Here is a 17,161-nt window from a genome sequence, read left to right as displayed (position 1 = left end):
GACTGATTGGTGCAAATTGGAGGGGAATACTATAGAACTGAATACTTCAACTATAAACCTCATCTTCAATGGAAGAGCCTCATCTTGCTGGTGGTTCCAAATACTCACCAGAGTCTGTTGTTTTTTTGTAAAAACAAACATTTGTAATGCAGTAGAGTTGAGCTGTTTCTTTTTGTTAATTCAGTTCTTTTTTCGAAAGCAAATTCAGAGTGATGAAAATATTGTGCGGTCGTAGTAAAAAGCCTTGCGCTCCTATTATAGCTAGCTCACTAGCTTGCAGCAGCGTTGTTGTTGGCAGACTGGAGAGAGGCAGAAGAGAGAGGGGGCACTCAGGACTAACACTACAGGCCAATCAGAGTCAGTTACTTACACAGTACCACTGTGCTCGCAGTAGCAAAGCTTACTTCTTCTTCCCTCCTAATGACATATTTTCAGTTTTTTTCTTCTGTGCCTCATTGAACAAAAGACACATCTTTATGTTAGAAAGTGGTTGGACACAGACGTGTAATCCCACCCCTCCCCTGATACAAATACCCCGGTTGATTGTGAGTAATAAGAAATTCCAATTCTCTCCAATGTTTTTCAACTAGGAAAAGTGGGAATTGGAATTTGGTTTGCTTTCTGAGTTGACTGGAATTCAAAATGGAATTCACCCCAACCCTGAAGGACAGTGTAATATTAAGTGAGAACAGATGTCCTACCTCCGTCATGGCGTCATCGATCTGCTTCAGCTCCTCGTAGTGGTCTCTAGAGTCTCTCAGAGGCTGCACCATGATCTCCTCGATCTGGGGGAAGAGCTGCAACACACACAGGGGAGGATGGTAGGTAGGTATTCAGGACAATATGGAATTATCCACTGGCGTTGTTTTCAAGAGGTCATGAAATATAAGAGACGTGTACAAACGGAAGCACACGCAAACACTCGCAGGCGGGTACACATGCACACACGCTTGTGTGCACAAACACCAACACCGACACATGCATACTTGCACACTATGTCAATCTAATATTGGGGCGTGCAGGTAGCCTAGTGGTTAGAGCGTTGGGCCAGTAACCGAAAGTTTGCTAGATTGTAATCCCCGAGCTGACGAGGTAAAAATCTGTCGTTCCACTCCAGAACAAGTTAGATAACACACTGTTCCTAGGCCGTCATTGTAAATAAGAATTTGTTCTTAACTGACTTGCCTAGTTAAATATATATATATTTTTTAAATATGGTGACATTACTTTGTAGTTCAAACACACACGCCTACCTTCATGACTGTCTCAAACATTGGGATGAGGACAAACTTGATGAATCCGATCTGGGCAGTGGGCTTGGTCACTTTGTCTCTGTCCATAAACGGAGCCACCGGCAGTCCTTCAGTCTTCTCCCTGTCACTCTGTCCATTCCCGAGACAGGAGGGTTTGCACATGTCACTCCACTCTTTAATGACATCATTCTAATTAATAGACTCATTCTGATGAAGGCCAAGATGGCAAAAACACAAATGATTTTTACCCTTCTAAATAAAGCATGCGCAACTTCAAGAGTGACAGCTGAGCCTGTTTTCACCCCATAATTCCAATCAACACATTACTAGACTCATTATTTTTAGACTTTATTATTATACATTATTATTATTAGACATGATTAGACTTGATTGAGATCACCTGCATGAAATACTCCTCCAGCAGACAGTCTACCCAGGGTTCAGCCACCTCGGTAGGCCGGACCTCGTTGGAGATGTCACAGCATTTGATCAAAACCATCTTCAGCTGCACACATACGGACAAGGCATAAAGATACCTTTTCACCATGCGTAATGTCAACACAACCATAGTTTTTATCATTGGCTAGCTAGTTTGACTTTTCAGGAAAGGTCTACTTGTGGTAAAAAGGCTTTGGAGCGCTTAAGATTAACACAGGCACTTTATCTTAGAACCCTCTTGGCTTTATTCCACAGGATGGACAGGACTGGTGTCATGAAACCGACATCAGTGTGCTGCAAACAGTTTAGCTTTCTCCACTGTCCCTGTCCCCATATTGGGCTTGAACCAGTGATCCTCTGCTCGCAGACACACGTGAACGCCTGCCTTGACAACATACCAACCGTTTGAGCTATCAAAAAATATCTAATTTAACAGCTCCATCAGTGGCATTTCAAGATAGCTGTGTAGTGAGCTTACAGTACATTCTTATCTCCATTACAATCACATGATATCACCAGTCCACTATTCAAAGTCTTTCTTGGGTATGCCCTATTTTTCCATCCCTGTCTTTGTTATTGAGCAACCCTCCTGCTTTCTGTTGTTTGCTGAAGTGCTGAGGCTATACCTGAACAAAGTTATGCCTATTTGGCACCTCTTGATATACAGTATACACAGACAGTTGATGTCATGTGATGTACGATACGTACGCATGTGACATGCTCCTCGTTTGTGAAGTCAAAGCTGTCCACTTTATGTTTGAAGGAGTCTAATATTTCTCCATGCCGGGCCATGTCTGTGGCCAAGATCAGGGTAATGATGGCCTGTAAAGGGAGATGGAATCATCACAAATGATGAAGCCCCCTCCTGCCTTAGGCCAATGCGAAACATCTCGGGGTTAGTTGGAGAGAAGGAAATGCAAAAAGACAAAGGCAGCAACCCAAATGGGACCCTATTCCCAATATAGTGCTCTTCTTCTGTCAATAGTGGTGCACATGTAGGTAATAGGGTGCAAATTGGGATGCAGAAGAATCACTGTGCATTAGCCTAGGACGCCACCTACCTGTCTGATCTGCTTGTAGGCCTCCAATTCGACGTTGGCGAATATGTTGCACTCGGGCAGCGAGAGGATCTGAAAGGCCACGGCGCAGTGATGGTTCTCCAGGGGAGATATATCGTTGTAACGCACGGCCAGCTCTGTGCGAGCATTGATCTGGTACCTGACGAGCAAAATACACCTCTGTGACAGTTTGATTTATGCCTAAGACCAGGAGTGTTCCTTGACAACATGACCTGACCAGGGAAGCCTATAATCACTAGGGCCCAGAGTTTTACCCTGGTCATGTTACATGGTTAGGAAGGAACTTCTAACTTTACATCAAACCTGGAAGCATAGATTGGACCATTTCCACAATGTAATAACATAAATGAAGAAGTTCCAAAACATCTCTTTGTGAATGAACACTGTCAGTATTGTGTCTATCATCGACATCAATTCAGAGATCTAGCAAAGGCTGTAGAGCAGGGGGAACTGAGGCGCAGAGTAGGAACCTTTGGGCACTTACGTGTTGTTGTAGCCGGGGTGGTCCAGGTCGTGGCACACTGCAGCTGTCATGAGAATGCCCATGTCCGTCAGAGTCATCTTCTCCTGAGGAACACACACAGCACATGTTAGTCTCCTATAAATCTCTAGTACAAGGTGCCAGGAGATTTTCCTGACATCCTGACCTGACCAGGAAAAAACTCTGGACCCTAGTTATAGACCATGTGTGTCTGGTAAATGGCATGTACTATATTATATTAGTACAGTTGTTTCTTACCGGCAGGTTACACAGGTTAATCATGCCATACATCATCTGACTAACACAGAAGCAGTGGCGGAAGTTGTGGAACGGGTTGCTGCGATAGTTCTCCTGAATGCCCAGCTGTGAGAAAGAAAGCTGTCAATCAAACTAGCCAATTAGTCATCAATACTCTATGGTTCTCTTCTTTGAAGTCGTTGTTCCATATCAGTAGCATATCCACTTGCACATTGAGGTAATTGCTTTTATACAGTTATACTTTTACCAGCCAGCGTTTGAGAGTGATGGGGTTCATGTTGAATTCCTTCACCAGTCCAAGGTCATGGTACATGTACTCCAAGCAGCTCAGCATCTAAACCACCAATCAAAGTCAAAGGAATACTACACATCATCATCATAAGGCACAACAAGTGCTCTATCTTAAACTTGATTGCTGACATGCAAAACATTTTGGGATTGGACTAATTAACAAAATACCAAAATATCGTTTTTGAGTGTAGTTATTCCTTTAAGTTCCCAATTTGAGAAAATACTTTTGTTTTACTACAAAAATGGGATTATATATGCCTGGTTGGAAATATGATAGATATTAGATCTGAATCTCAAGAGAACTAACCTCATTGTGTTCCCAGTGCCAGACATCGAATGTTGGCTTCTTCAGTGCTTCAATTGTCTCCTGGGATAAGGTGTACTGTAGAAATGAGAGAGAAATCACAGGATTACTAGGATTAATGATGTCAAAGTGATGAATATCTTTAGATATGACAGAAAAAAAAAAACGTGTAGGCTCCTGTATATTTCTAGAATCCCCTAATTCCGTACCTTTGGATAACTTGGGACGTCACGTCTGGGATTAAGCTTTTTCCCGTCGTCTGAAAAGTTGTACTTGCAGGGACAGTTCCCAACTCTGAAGAGACGCGAGCGAATACATCACATTTGTATCATCGATCTACTAGCTGTATGATATCTCTAAATCACAACAACATTTTAAAACCATCATAAAAGTCTTACTATAGAATATCCTAAGAAATCTGGAGCATGGCTTGATGAGTGTCATTTATGTCAAAGGTCACCGTACCTCCCTCCTCCTCTGGATGTCATCTCATCTCGTAGTTTCTTTAGGTCATTTTTGCACTTCTCAATCTCCACCACCTTCAATCCCTCCACTGTAACGTCAACATGACTGTTAGTACATAAAATGGGGAATTCAGTATCAGTGAAACAACACACACACATGCACACATGCACACACACACACAAAGAGAGAAACACACATCGAAAGTTCAGTAAAAAAAACCTGCACATACACTCCACTCTTTTCTCCAACATTGCCAGTCTGTTGGTCACCTCAGTTTTCAGCTCGTTGATTCGGAAAGCCCTGCACAAATATGTGAAAGGGGTTTGTTTGAAAGGCTCTGGTGTCATGGAAGTATTTCTGCGGATAGAGAAAAGACTAAAGCGGAGTGCTTCTGTCTGCAGTGGAACATAAACACACCAATTACCTGCTGAACTGCTCCGCCACCTGAGATAACACGTTTTGAAACATGTCTTCTTTATCTGTGGGTGCAAACAAACAAGAAATAACTCACTCTAGTGATCAAAATGCTACCTGTGAACATGAAGAAATGTTTAGTACCCAGATCTGTTTTAATGTTGTTTTTCCAAGTTTTGCTGTGATCGTTTTATGTGAGTTATGTGAGTAAGATTGAATTAAGGACTAAAAGGTAAAAGTTTAAAGTGTTTCTGAATTTGAAATATCATGTTGGTACTTCACCTCCTAGCTGACCGGTGGATAAAGAAATGACTTTGTACAAGGAGCTGTAAAACATGTCAGTGACATTCCAACATCATTCATCAAGTCATTGTTTACGTCACATTTGAAAATCATTTTTACACATAGTACAAATGCTATGCATTCTTTGGATTAATCTATGACTGAGATCAATAAATATACTGTATCATTGAGATTTGGTGATTTGGGTAAAGGTGACGTGTTACTTGGGAGAGTTGGTAGGCATAGTAGGGTCTATGGACACCAGGGCCCCTTCAGGATCTACCATCGTGATAGCAGTATTCCTATGGACGGGGAGCAACAAGAATAAATAATAAGGGTGTGTTCCAAATAGCACCCTATTCCCAAACTGCAGTACTGTTGACCAGGGCACAAAAGTAGTGCACTATAAAGGGTTCCAACATACATTTCTTGTTAGCATTCTCTAAAACACAAGCTAAGCTTGTCGTTTGGTGTTTACTTGTAGTTGACTTATCATTCATAAACGCTCTGTCAGGATAGTGAGTCGATACATTTGCAGTGAACTTCAAACAAATGTGTTGTGTGTAATGCATACTTTAGACTGATGTGTGACTGTGAGGGAGTGGTGGGAGAGACGAGAGAAGGAGAAATGTCACTGACCTGGGGATGTTGGACGAGGAACAAAGAAGCTCCTTGATGTCACACGGGCTGCAGTGCCGACTGAAAACCACCTGAAAAAAATGGCAGACGCATGGTGAGAGTCGTTTGTGTCTCTCTACGCATCTCAAGCCACCTAAAACAGTCAGCTCTCTGTGAGACCTAAGTCTGTTGTGTAAAAAAAAAAAGGCTGCAGTGTCCAAAGTGGAAAGAGTGGGGGAAGAAAACAATTGTATTTTTTTTTATTAAATGTTATGTGTCCTTTATTTAAACAGGGAAGTCACATTAAGATGCACATCTCTTTTTCAAGTGAGCCCTGTATGTTGAGAGTTAAGATGTTGAGGACTAAATCACAAAGGCATGCAGTTGAAGATGTGTGTGAACTAAACACAGTGTAGCCTACCCTTGTCAGGGACCAACCCAATCTCGTAGATAATACGACACTCTAACAGCATACTAGCAACAAATCCTTGCGTCATCAACCCAGTGAGAGAGTTTGTATCGTTCTCTGTAAATCACAGCAATATACACAGAAATGCCAAAACAGATTCTACATTTCATGAACGATGTCAGTTATGTAGTGGTATACTGACGGCACACATATTCGTTTTATATTGTGTCTGTCTGAAATGAATTGTCAAATAAAGTGTATCTAAGCTTGCGATGTTGGCTAGCCTCCAACAACTTGAAGACCTTTTGCACAAGCAGATGTAGTAGACAATGCCTCAAACTCTTGAGGCCTTGAATGGACATGTGTCACTATCAGGTCTCTACTTGAAAAACTCTGCCACCATAACAACAGGGGTTTGTGTAATCACAAGTATACTGGGTTTACTAAGTGCCTGGCTCTATATATCCAAAATCCAAGCAGACTTGAATAAATAGGCAAGTCAGTGTTCAAAGGTAACAAAATCTGGTAGAGTCACTTGTGCTAAGTGGATCAAATATGAAGAGGGCATTGACAATTTTTATCCCTGAATGCATTCAAGGTTTAATGAGCCAAATAAATTGGAGGACATATCCATTGGAGAAGCAGTTGCTGTTTGAAATGCTGCCAAATGCAACATTGCGATAGCACTGTTTGGTCATTAGATCTGAAGTTTGGACACACCTACTCATTCAAGGGTTTTTCTTTACTTTTACTATTTTCTACATTGTAGAAGAAAAGTGAAGACATCAAAACTATGAAATAACACATATGGAATCATGTAGTAAATATAAAAGTGTTAAACAAATCAAAATATATTTTATATTTGAGGTTCTTCAAAATAGCCACCCTTTGCCTAGATGACAGCTTTGCACACTCTTGGAATTCTCTCAACCAGCTTCATGGAATGCATTTCAATTAACAAGTGTGCCTTGTTAAAAGTTCATTTGTGGAATTTCTTTCTTTCTTAATGCGTTTGAGCCAATCAGTTGTGTTGTGACAAGGTAGGGCTGGTGTACAGAAGATAAACCTATTTGGTAAAAGATGAAGTCCATATTATGGCTAGAACAGCTCAAATAAGCATGCAGAGATCCATCACTACTTTAAGACATGAAGGTCAGTCAATACGGAACATTTCAAGAACTTTTAAAGTTTCTTCAAGTGCACTCGCAAAAACCATCAAGCGCTATGACAAAATTGGCTCTCATGAGGACCGCCACAGGAAAGGAAGACCCAGAGTTACCTCTGCTGCAAAGGATAAGTTCATTAGACTTTACAGCCTCAGAAATTGCTGCCCAAATAAATGCTTCACAGAGTTCAGGTAACACATCTCAATATCAACTGTTCAGAGTTGACTGCGTGAATCAGGCCTTCATGGTTGAATTGCTGCAAAGAAACCGATAAGGACACCTATAAGAAGAGACTTGCTTGGGCCAAGAAACACGAGCAATGAACATTAGACCGGTGGCAATCTGTCCTTTGGTCTGATGAGTCGAAATTGGAGATGTTTGGTTCCAACCGCCATGTCTTTGTGAGACTCAGAATAGGTGAACAGATGATCTCTGCATGTGTGGTTCCCAAAGTGAAGCATGGAAGAGGAGGTGTGATGCTGAGGGGGTGCTTTGCTGGTGACACTGTCTGTGATTTATTTAGAATTCAAGGCACACTTAACCAGCATGGCCACCACAGCATTCTGCAGCGATACTCCATCCCATCTGGTTTATTTTTAGTGGGACTATCAATTGTTTTTCAACAGGACAATGACCCAACATACCTCCAGGCTGCGTAAGGGCTATTTGACCAAGAAGGAGAGTGATTGAGTGCTGCATCAAATGACCTGGCCTCCACAATCACCCGACCTCAATCAAATTATGATGGTTTGGGATGAGTTGGACCACAGAGTGAAGGAAAAGCAGCCAACAAGAGCTCAGCATTGCTGTCATCAAGGCAAAATGTGGCTTCTTTGAATATATTTTGATTTGTTTAACACTTTTTTGATTACTACATGATTCCATATATGTTATTTCATAGTTTTGATGTCTACACTATTATTTCACAATGTAGAAAATAGTACAAATAAAGAAAAACCCTGAAATGAGAAGGTGTGTCCAAACTTTTGACTGGTACTGTATCTCTACAAAAACTTCAGCGCAATGTGCAATGTGAGCAATGAGCTCACCAAATTTTTTTTGAATGAAATGGAATTCAAATAATTTAACCGACATCGGTCAATTAGTTGTTTAAAAAAATGTGGTTGGAGTCTTTAACCATTTTCCGGGCCTTCCTTTCACTCCAGGTCCTGGATGGCAGGGAACTCGCTCCCAATGATGTACTGGGCTGTCCACACCACCCTCTGTAGAGCCATGCGATCGAGGACAGTACATTTGCCATACCAAGCAGTGATGCAACCAGTCAAGATGCTCTCAATGCTACAGCTGTAGGACTTTTTGAGGATTTAAGGGCCCATACCATTTTAGATTCTTAGTGATTTGCACAGAGAGGAACTCTCGACCCGCTCCACTGCAGCCCCATCGATGTGGATGGTCCCCGTCCCCCCGTCCCCTGTTTGTATTGCTTTTAACTCTTTTTAATTAATTTTAATCTTATTAACTTTGTTCTAGCTAGCTATTTCTGTAGGTAGCTATCAAGTAAACACAAGGATATTGTGATGATAATGATATTTTTGGGTTTCCGGTTCTGGTCCCTGAACCGGTTCCATCCCCTGCTTGCAAATAGTTTGTTTTGCAATGCCCTCATTAGCATTTAGCTAGCATTTTCTATGGGATTTGACTATCAGCTCCTTGACCTTACTGACGTGGATGGAGTGGTTGTTGTTCCGGCCCCACACTGCCAGGTCACAGCCCTCCTTCTTTCTGTAGGCTGTCTCATTGTCGTTGGTGATCAGGCCTACCACCGTCGCATCGTCAGCAAACTTGATGATGGTGTTGGAGTTGTGTGTGGCAATGCAGTTGTGGTTGAACAGGGAGTGCAGGAGGGGACTAAGCACACACCCCTGTGGGGCCCTCGTGTTGAGGGTCAGCGTGGTGTAGGTGATGTTGCCTACCCTCACCACCTGGGGTCGGCCCGTCAGGAAGTCCAGGATTCAGTTGCAGAAGGAGGTGTGCACTCCCAGGGTCCTAAGCTTGGTGACGAGCTTGGAGGGGAGAATGGTGTTGAACGCTGAGCTGTAGTCAATGAACAGCACTCTCACACTGGTATTCCTCTTACGCATCTAGGTGGATGAGGGCAGTGTGGAGTGCAATTGAGATTGTGTCGTCTATGGTTCGGTTGGGGCGGTATGCAAATTGGAGTTGGTCTAGGGTGTCTGGGATGATGGAGTTGATGTGTGCCATATCCAGCCTCTAAAAGCATTTCATGATTACAGATGTGAATGCTTACAGGGCGGTAGTCATTGTGGCAGGAAGCCTTAGAGCTCTTGTGAACAGGAATGATGGTGGTCATCTTTAAACGTTTGGTGATTACAGACTGGGAGAGGTTGAAAATTACAGTGAATATGCCTGCCAGCTGTTATGCGCATGCTCTGAGAACGTGCCCTGGAATACCATCGGGCCCCACGGCCTTGCGAGTGTTGACCTGATTAAACTTTGCTCACAACAACCTCAGAGAGCGAGATCACTCAAAGTTCTGAGTCGGTGGTCGACCCTCACACCACAATGTTGTAGCTTATACGATGAGAGCAAATATGAGACACAGTAGCCTATATTGTTGTCTATCTGCATTGCATGCTTACAGTGCAATGGCCCGGGAGCTGCGATAACAAGAACATACTGGGTAGGCTAGTGATGTTTCTACCCTCACAAATATCACGTTCTGTTTCTTCCCCCTTTGATAATGAATCAGTCCACCACACAATGGTTTTCCTTACAGTGCAGTGAGTGCATACGTTTTCTGTATGTGATCCTTGCGGGAATTTCAACTACAACATTGGAAGCAACGTGCCTTCACCAACTGAGCCACACAGGACCATCTCCTCAGACTCAGGGGAGAGTAGAAAACAATGAAGGCATAGAACATACTTGCAACAGGTGGCACTGTCTGCGTTCGTTTAAAGTCCGCCACGAACACCTGTGAACCACACCGTCACACCACCTCTTGGTCTATTTTTACCACAGCTTGAAAACACAGCTATTTCAGAGGCCTCTCACATGACTCATGTTTTGAGGAGTATTTACAACATATTCGCCACGAATATAGAAATAAAATAGAGCGTATAGGCAACAAGGGGCACAGAATGACTGGAGCACGAGATGAGGTGTGTGGTAACCGACAAAAACCGTGGAGCCTTAACCCTCATTCTGTCAATATCATTAGGCACCTGTAGAGATTATATGACTTTGGCGAGCTTTTGGTTGGGTCACCTGATTCATACAGTAGTCAAATCATACTGTAGCCTACCATTACCAGAAAAATGACATCATTTCACCATCTGTCTGTCTATTGGTTGACTCCCTCATTGCAGCCAGGGACCTCAATGATTGAAGAGATGTAATCAAACAAGATCATTTGGATGCTGTCTATGATAAATGTCTAACTCTGATACGGGAGTCCCCACAGAGTGACCCCAGCGCTCCCACTGACTAGCTCAGAGGACATCTCCTCTTACACAGAAGATGATTATTCTGTCTGTGGATCTAATTTTGGTCAACTAGGATATTTGCTAATGAAAATGGATGGAACTCATGGGTAGGTAATAAGAGATTTATTCTTGGTGTTCACTAGTTCATTTTAAGTATGCTGACTAGCTACGGTAAAGAAAATAGCTGATGGCGCAATCTGTTAACTCAGCTGATCCGGATAATATCAGATAGAAGTCAATAATTAAAAAATATATAGTAATTGGGGAAAAAATATAAACCTCATCAAGAGGTGGACCCACCTTATCCAGGGAGATTAGTATGGACAAAAAAACGATCAGAAAAGGGAATGGGGAAAAGAGAGACAATATAAATCTCATAGAGGAGGACCCACCTTCTGAACCTTGCCATCCACGTCCAGATAGATGGTTTTTGGGGCATAGGAAGAAGAGCTGGACCCCATGCTGATTCCTCTATGCTTCTCTCTCGTTCTCGTTCCTTCTCTAGCTCTCTCTCTCTCTCGCTCTCACCAATCCAGCAGGAGGAAGGCTCCTCCTGCAGAGGAGACTATATGGCCAGGGTCAGAGCCCTGGGAAACACCGAGAGATGCTATGACTGCAACACAGGAGCCACTACTGAAGTACTGCAATAAACAACTTCATTGGAACTGAGACTTGAAAATGATGAAGCATTACATATGCTGATTTTACTATCTCAATTCATCTGTAATCCAGGAAACAATTAAAAAATGTTCACTTATAAAGCAGTTTTGCATTATAATTTTCAACTGCACACTAAAATCACTGATCAAATATCACCAATCAATTGCTTTCATCTCATCATTTCCATCTACCTCCATCAACACATATGAAATTATTATCACTATTCTGACTATGATAACACAAACATGAAAAGCAGCACTGTAAGGACAATACACATAAATCAAATTAAATCACAAATGTATTCTGAAGCTCTATCTTGGAATCTAATCTTTCATGGTAAAATACTAATTAAACACATCACAATGACTTACTGTGTCAGCGATGGCGTTTTCCCCTGACGCGAGAAGCTTCTAAACTTTCCCGGCGCTGCTGATGCTACTAATACACAGAGTGAGATGGGAGAACCTGGGGATATTTTTACAATAATTGGCACTCTGGTCCGTTGCCAGGGGACTGTTACTACGGTGATAAAAAAAAGAGGCTGCCCTCCTCCTATCCCCATAACATTTTAGTATATATTTAGATATTTAGTATAGAAGCTGCGAAAGCTGCTGATCACTACTACACACTCATTTCCATATGTCTTATCAATGAGATATATGCATGTATGCACGGGATGATTCAAGTGTCTTTATTACTTCAGACATTATTACTTGTGTGCTTTGTCAGTAAGTTAATTGGCTGGAGGTCAAAATACAATAGGAGGTGGTAGGTAGGATTAGTGGATTAGTGGCTTGGTGGACATTAGTTAGACAATTAATACTTGTCAGAACATGGATCAAGTGAGACTGCTGCTTTCTCTCACTATCGAGGGAGCAGAAGATACGGTATTTAACCATTCGGAAGTACACATAGAAATACGTTCAAGCTATTTGGATAGCTCTGCTGTGTTGTAGCAACACAACCCACGTTCACAACTAAAGTTGTCTTTATTTCATTTGCAGGCAGCATCCACTTCAGGTTGATGGATTTTAGAACTAAAAGGTGACTTTGAGGTCAAGTGGGACCTTATCGTCCACCTGTGGGGTCATCCAACAGCTCCTCACACACACACACACACACACACACACACACACACACACACACACACACACACACACACACACACACACACACACACACACACACACACACACACACACACACACACACACACACACACACACACACACACACCCTCTCTCTCTCCTCAACCCCTCATTGAAAATCAGACAAGCAGATGGTTTAGTCAGACAAGTTCAGCAGCAGACAACTTGAGATCTAGAGATCACAAGAGATCTACCAGTCTTCCCATATCCCTTTAACTCCTCTTTTCAACATCATATTGACTGCTGTGAATCTATGTAGGCCTACAGTAAGTAGATATTGTGATAAAAGTCAATCAATATTCACTCTGGATTAAGAAACACATTTATGTCTAAACCAATGGGCTATTCTACCATATCAAAATCAAATACACTTTGCGCTCAAGCCCCCTATTCTCATTCGGTATCAACAACCTTCAAAATTCAACAGAGCCAACTGAGTTCAATCAAGGTTAAGGCTAGCATTAGAACCAACGATCCATAACACAGACTCACAAAGATGTCTTTCATAAAACAATGTGGGCTACTATTTGGCAATGCTCATGTTGTCACTGTCATTCCTCCCGCTCTCACTATCTATCCCGCAGTTTGAGAGGAGTGTGTGTGTGTATGTGCGTGCGTGTGCACATGCGTGTGTGTGCATGCTTGAATTCCCATGTGTGTGTGTGTGGCATGCTCACAATAGGCAAGACTATGCCTATTCCAACCATACAGGTCTGCTATAGTTAATTGCACTGGGGGAGGAATAACAGCTTCCTCTACCTTGATTCACAGGGACGGATATGCCACTGACTGACTGACTCCTCAACACAAGCCAGATAGAGTCACTAAGGTATAAGTACAGGCCTTGAGTACACATTACCTTAGTGGGTAGAGACAGAGAGGCAGAAAAGCACATTGAGAGCTTGGAATAATACAAGATGGCTCCGTAGATCAAAGATAATATCCCCAAACATTAAACTCAGTCAAACAGATCTACTCTTCTGTATTTGCTTACAATATTATATTGTGCCAGCCCAGCTCAGCCGCCTCAAGAAGGGTTGTGTTTAACTGATCTTTAAAAATTGAACAGGGACAATGGGGCTGAGAACAAAATCAGATCTATTTTCAATGCTTATGTAAAATGGGAGCAAGGAGCATCACACCTTTTTGGGTAATCGGGGAGGCAGAATCAACAGGACAAAGTTGACAACGTGAAATGTGCGGTCTGATTTTCATGATAAAAGACGTACAACCAATCTCTCTCTTTCTCTCTCTCTCTCTAGCTCTCTCTCTCTTTCTCTCGCTCTCTCTCAATCTCTCTCCTACTCTCTAACTCACACCTATCTCTCTCTCTCGCACTCTCTATTGCTCCCCCCTCTATCTCCTTCCCCAATCTCCCTCTCTCTCTCTACCCCCTTTCTCTCTCTCTCTCTCTCTCTCTGTCTGTCACACCCTGATCTTGTTTACCTGACCTTGTGATTGTCTCCACCCCCTCCAGGTGTTGCTTATTATCCCCGGTGTATTTATCCCTGTGTTTCCTGTCTCTCTGTGCCAGTTCGTCTTGATTGCCAAGTCAACCAGCGGTTTTCCTTGCTCCTATTTTTCCCAGTTTCTGTTTGTTTCTAGTACTCCTGGTTTCGATCCTTGCCTATCCTGACTCCGTACCCCTACCTGGCCTGACCTCAAGACTGACTATTGTCTGGTACTGTTTGGACTCTGACCTGGTTTATGAACTCTCGCCTGTCCCCGACCTGCGTTTGCCTACTCCCTTTGTTACAATAAATATCGTACCTCTACCATCTGCCTCCTGTGTCTGCATCCGGGTCTCGCCCTTATACTCTCTCCTGCTCCCTCAGACCCCAACACAGCTCAGAACTGTTGAAGACTGCTCAGAAGCTCCTTTTATCTCCTTTCTCTATCCTTTCTCGAAATCCTTCATGTTTTGTGTCTGGAGGATGAAAGACCCTTATTTACCTATTCTTCCTCTATGTCCTCCTCTGTAGCTATCGGATACATCAAGCACAGACACTGTCCTGTATTTTGCCAAGGGGCAGAGAGACATTTTTGCATTTTTAAAGCAAGTTTTCTGCAGTTCTACACATTTTTCCATGAAGTGGAGAGAAAATGTTACAATACCTTTCATGCAATTCTACTTATTTTGCTATGGGGCAGAGAGACATCTCTGTCGCTTTTAAATCAAGTTTTCTGCAGTTCTACACATAAAGAACATTTACCCATTTTATAACAAATTTCATGCAATCCAACACATTTTGCAATGACATTTAGAGAAAATGTTACTATTTTCTAATACATTTAATGCCATTCTTTTTATTTTTCTATGGGGCAGAAAAACATTTTTGCAGTTTTAAAGCTAACATTCTGCGATTCAACATATTTTGCCATGAGGTTTAGAGAAAATGTTGCAATGTTATAATACGCAGAGAGACATCCTTGTTGTTTTAAATCACATTTACTGTAGTTCTACACATTTTGCCATGGGGCAAAATGGACATTTACCAATTTTATAGCAAATTTTATACAATTCTTAAAAATGTCCATGTGGCAGAGAGGCATTTTTTGCTTTTTTAAGGCAAATTTCCTGCAATCCAACACATTTGCCATGAGGTTTAGAGAAAATGTGTTATTTTATAATACAGTTCATGCAATTCTATTTATTTTGCCATGGGGCAGATAGACATTATTGCAGTTTTAAATGTTTTCTGCAGTTCTACACATTTTGCCATGAGGTGGAGAGAAAATGTTGGCATATTACAGTGGGGGAAAAAAGTATTTGATCCCCTGCTGATTTTCTATGTTTGCCCACTGACAAAGAAATGATCAGTCTATAATTTTAATGTTAGGTTTATTTGAACAGTGAGAGACAGAATAACAACAAAAATATATAGAAAAACGCATGTCAAAAATGTTATAAATTGATTTGCATTTTAATGAGGGAAATAAGTATTTGACCCCCTCTCAATCAGAAAGATTTCTGGCTCCCAGGTGTCTTTTATACAGGTAACGAGCTGAGATTAGGAGCACACTCTTAAAGGGAGTGCTCCTAACGGCAGCTTGTTACCTGTATAAAAGACACGTGTCAACAGAAGCAATCAATCAATCAGATTCCAAACTCTCCACCATGGCCAAGACCAAAGAGCTCTCCAAGGATGTCAGGGACAAGATTGTAGACCTACACAAGGCTGGAATGGGCTACAAGACCATCGCCAAGCAGCTTGGTGAGAAGGTGACAACATTTGGTGCGATTATTCACAAATGGAAGAAACACAAAAGAACTGTCAATATCCCTCGTCCTGGGGCTCCATGTAAGATCTCACCTCGTGGAGTTGCAATGATCATGAGAACGGTGAAGAATCAGCCCAGAACTACACGGGAGGATCTTGTCAATGATCTCAAGGCAGCTGGGACCATAGTCACCAAGAAAACAATTGGTAACACACTACGCCGTGAAGGACTGAAATCCTGCAGCACCCGCAAGGTCCCCCTGCTCAAGAATACATTTACATGCCCGTCTGAAGTTTGCCAATGAACATCTGAATGATTCATAGGACAACTGGTGAAAGTGTTGTGGTCAGATGAGACCAAAATGGAGCTCTTTGGCATCAACTCAACACACCGTGTTTGGAGGAGGAGGAATGCTGCCTAAGACCCCAAGAACACCATCCCCACCGTCAAACATGGAGGTGGAAACATTATGCTTTGGGGGTGTTTTTCTGCTAAGGGGACAGGACAACTTCACCGCATCATTTGACGGGGCCATGTACTGTCAAATCTTGGGTGAGAACCTCCTTCCCTCAGCCAGGGCATTGAAAATGGGTCGTGGATGGGTATTCCAGCATGACAATGACCCAAAACACACAGCAAAGCCAACAAAGGAGTGGCTCAAGAAGAAGCACATTAAGGTCCTGGAGTGGCCTAGCCAGTCTCCAGACCTTAATCCCATAGAAAATCTGTGGAGGGAGCTGAAGGTTCGAGTTGCCAAACGTCAGCCTTGAAACCTTAATGACTTGGAGAAGATCTGCAAAGAGGAGTGGGACAAAATCCCTCCTGAGATGTGTGCAAACCTGGTGGCCAACTACAAGAAACGTCTGACCTCTGTGATTGCCAACAAGGGTTTTGCCACCAAGTACTAAGTCATGTTTTGCAGAGGGGTCAAATATTTATTTCCCTCATTAAAATGCAAATCATTTTATAACATTTTTGACGTGCGTTTTTCTGGATTTTTTTGTTGTTATTCTGTCTCTCACTGTTCATATAAACCTACCATTAAAAGTATAGACTGATAATTTCTTTGTAAGTGGGCAAACGTACAAAATCAGCAGGGGATCAAATACTTTTTTCCCCCCACTGTATATCTTTCATACCATTCTACTTATTTTGCCATGGGGCAGAGAGACATCTTTCCCGTTTTAATTCAAATTTTCTGCAGTT

At 42.2% G+C, this 17,161-nt stretch overlaps 1 protein-coding gene across 1 annotated transcript; it reads right to left on the bottom strand.

Moving 5' to 3' along the window:
* Nucleotides 1-261: 261 nt before the first annotated feature.
* pde9ac (phosphodiesterase 9ac) lies at nucleotides 262-11,975 on the bottom strand. Its single transcript, XM_082966091.1, has 18 exons — nucleotides 11,318-11,975; nucleotides 5,905-5,975; nucleotides 5,490-5,567; nucleotides 5,266-5,309; nucleotides 4,994-5,048; nucleotides 4,799-4,869; nucleotides 4,570-4,657; nucleotides 4,314-4,398; nucleotides 4,108-4,182; nucleotides 3,757-3,843; nucleotides 3,510-3,614; nucleotides 3,255-3,337; nucleotides 2,753-2,909; nucleotides 2,400-2,513; nucleotides 1,654-1,758; nucleotides 1,254-1,382; nucleotides 515-797; nucleotides 262-299 (listed from the first exon to the last, which is right to left on the bottom strand). Exons 1-18 carry the CDS (start codon nucleotides 11,384-11,386, stop codon nucleotides 262-264), a joined length of 1,737 nt encoding a protein of 578 aa, XP_082822217.1. The 5' UTR covers nucleotides 11,387-11,975.
* Nucleotides 11,976-17,161: the final 5,186 nt, after the last annotated feature.

This window comes from Salmo salar, chromosome 20, assembly GCF_965601325.2.
Source record: "Salmo salar chromosome 20, fSalSal1, whole genome shotgun sequence".
Lineage (NCBI taxonomy): Eukaryota > Metazoa > Chordata > Actinopteri > Salmoniformes > Salmonidae > Salmo > Salmo salar.
Note: the sequence above shows the minus strand (reverse complement) of the source record. Positions and strands in the feature narration are given on the sequence as shown.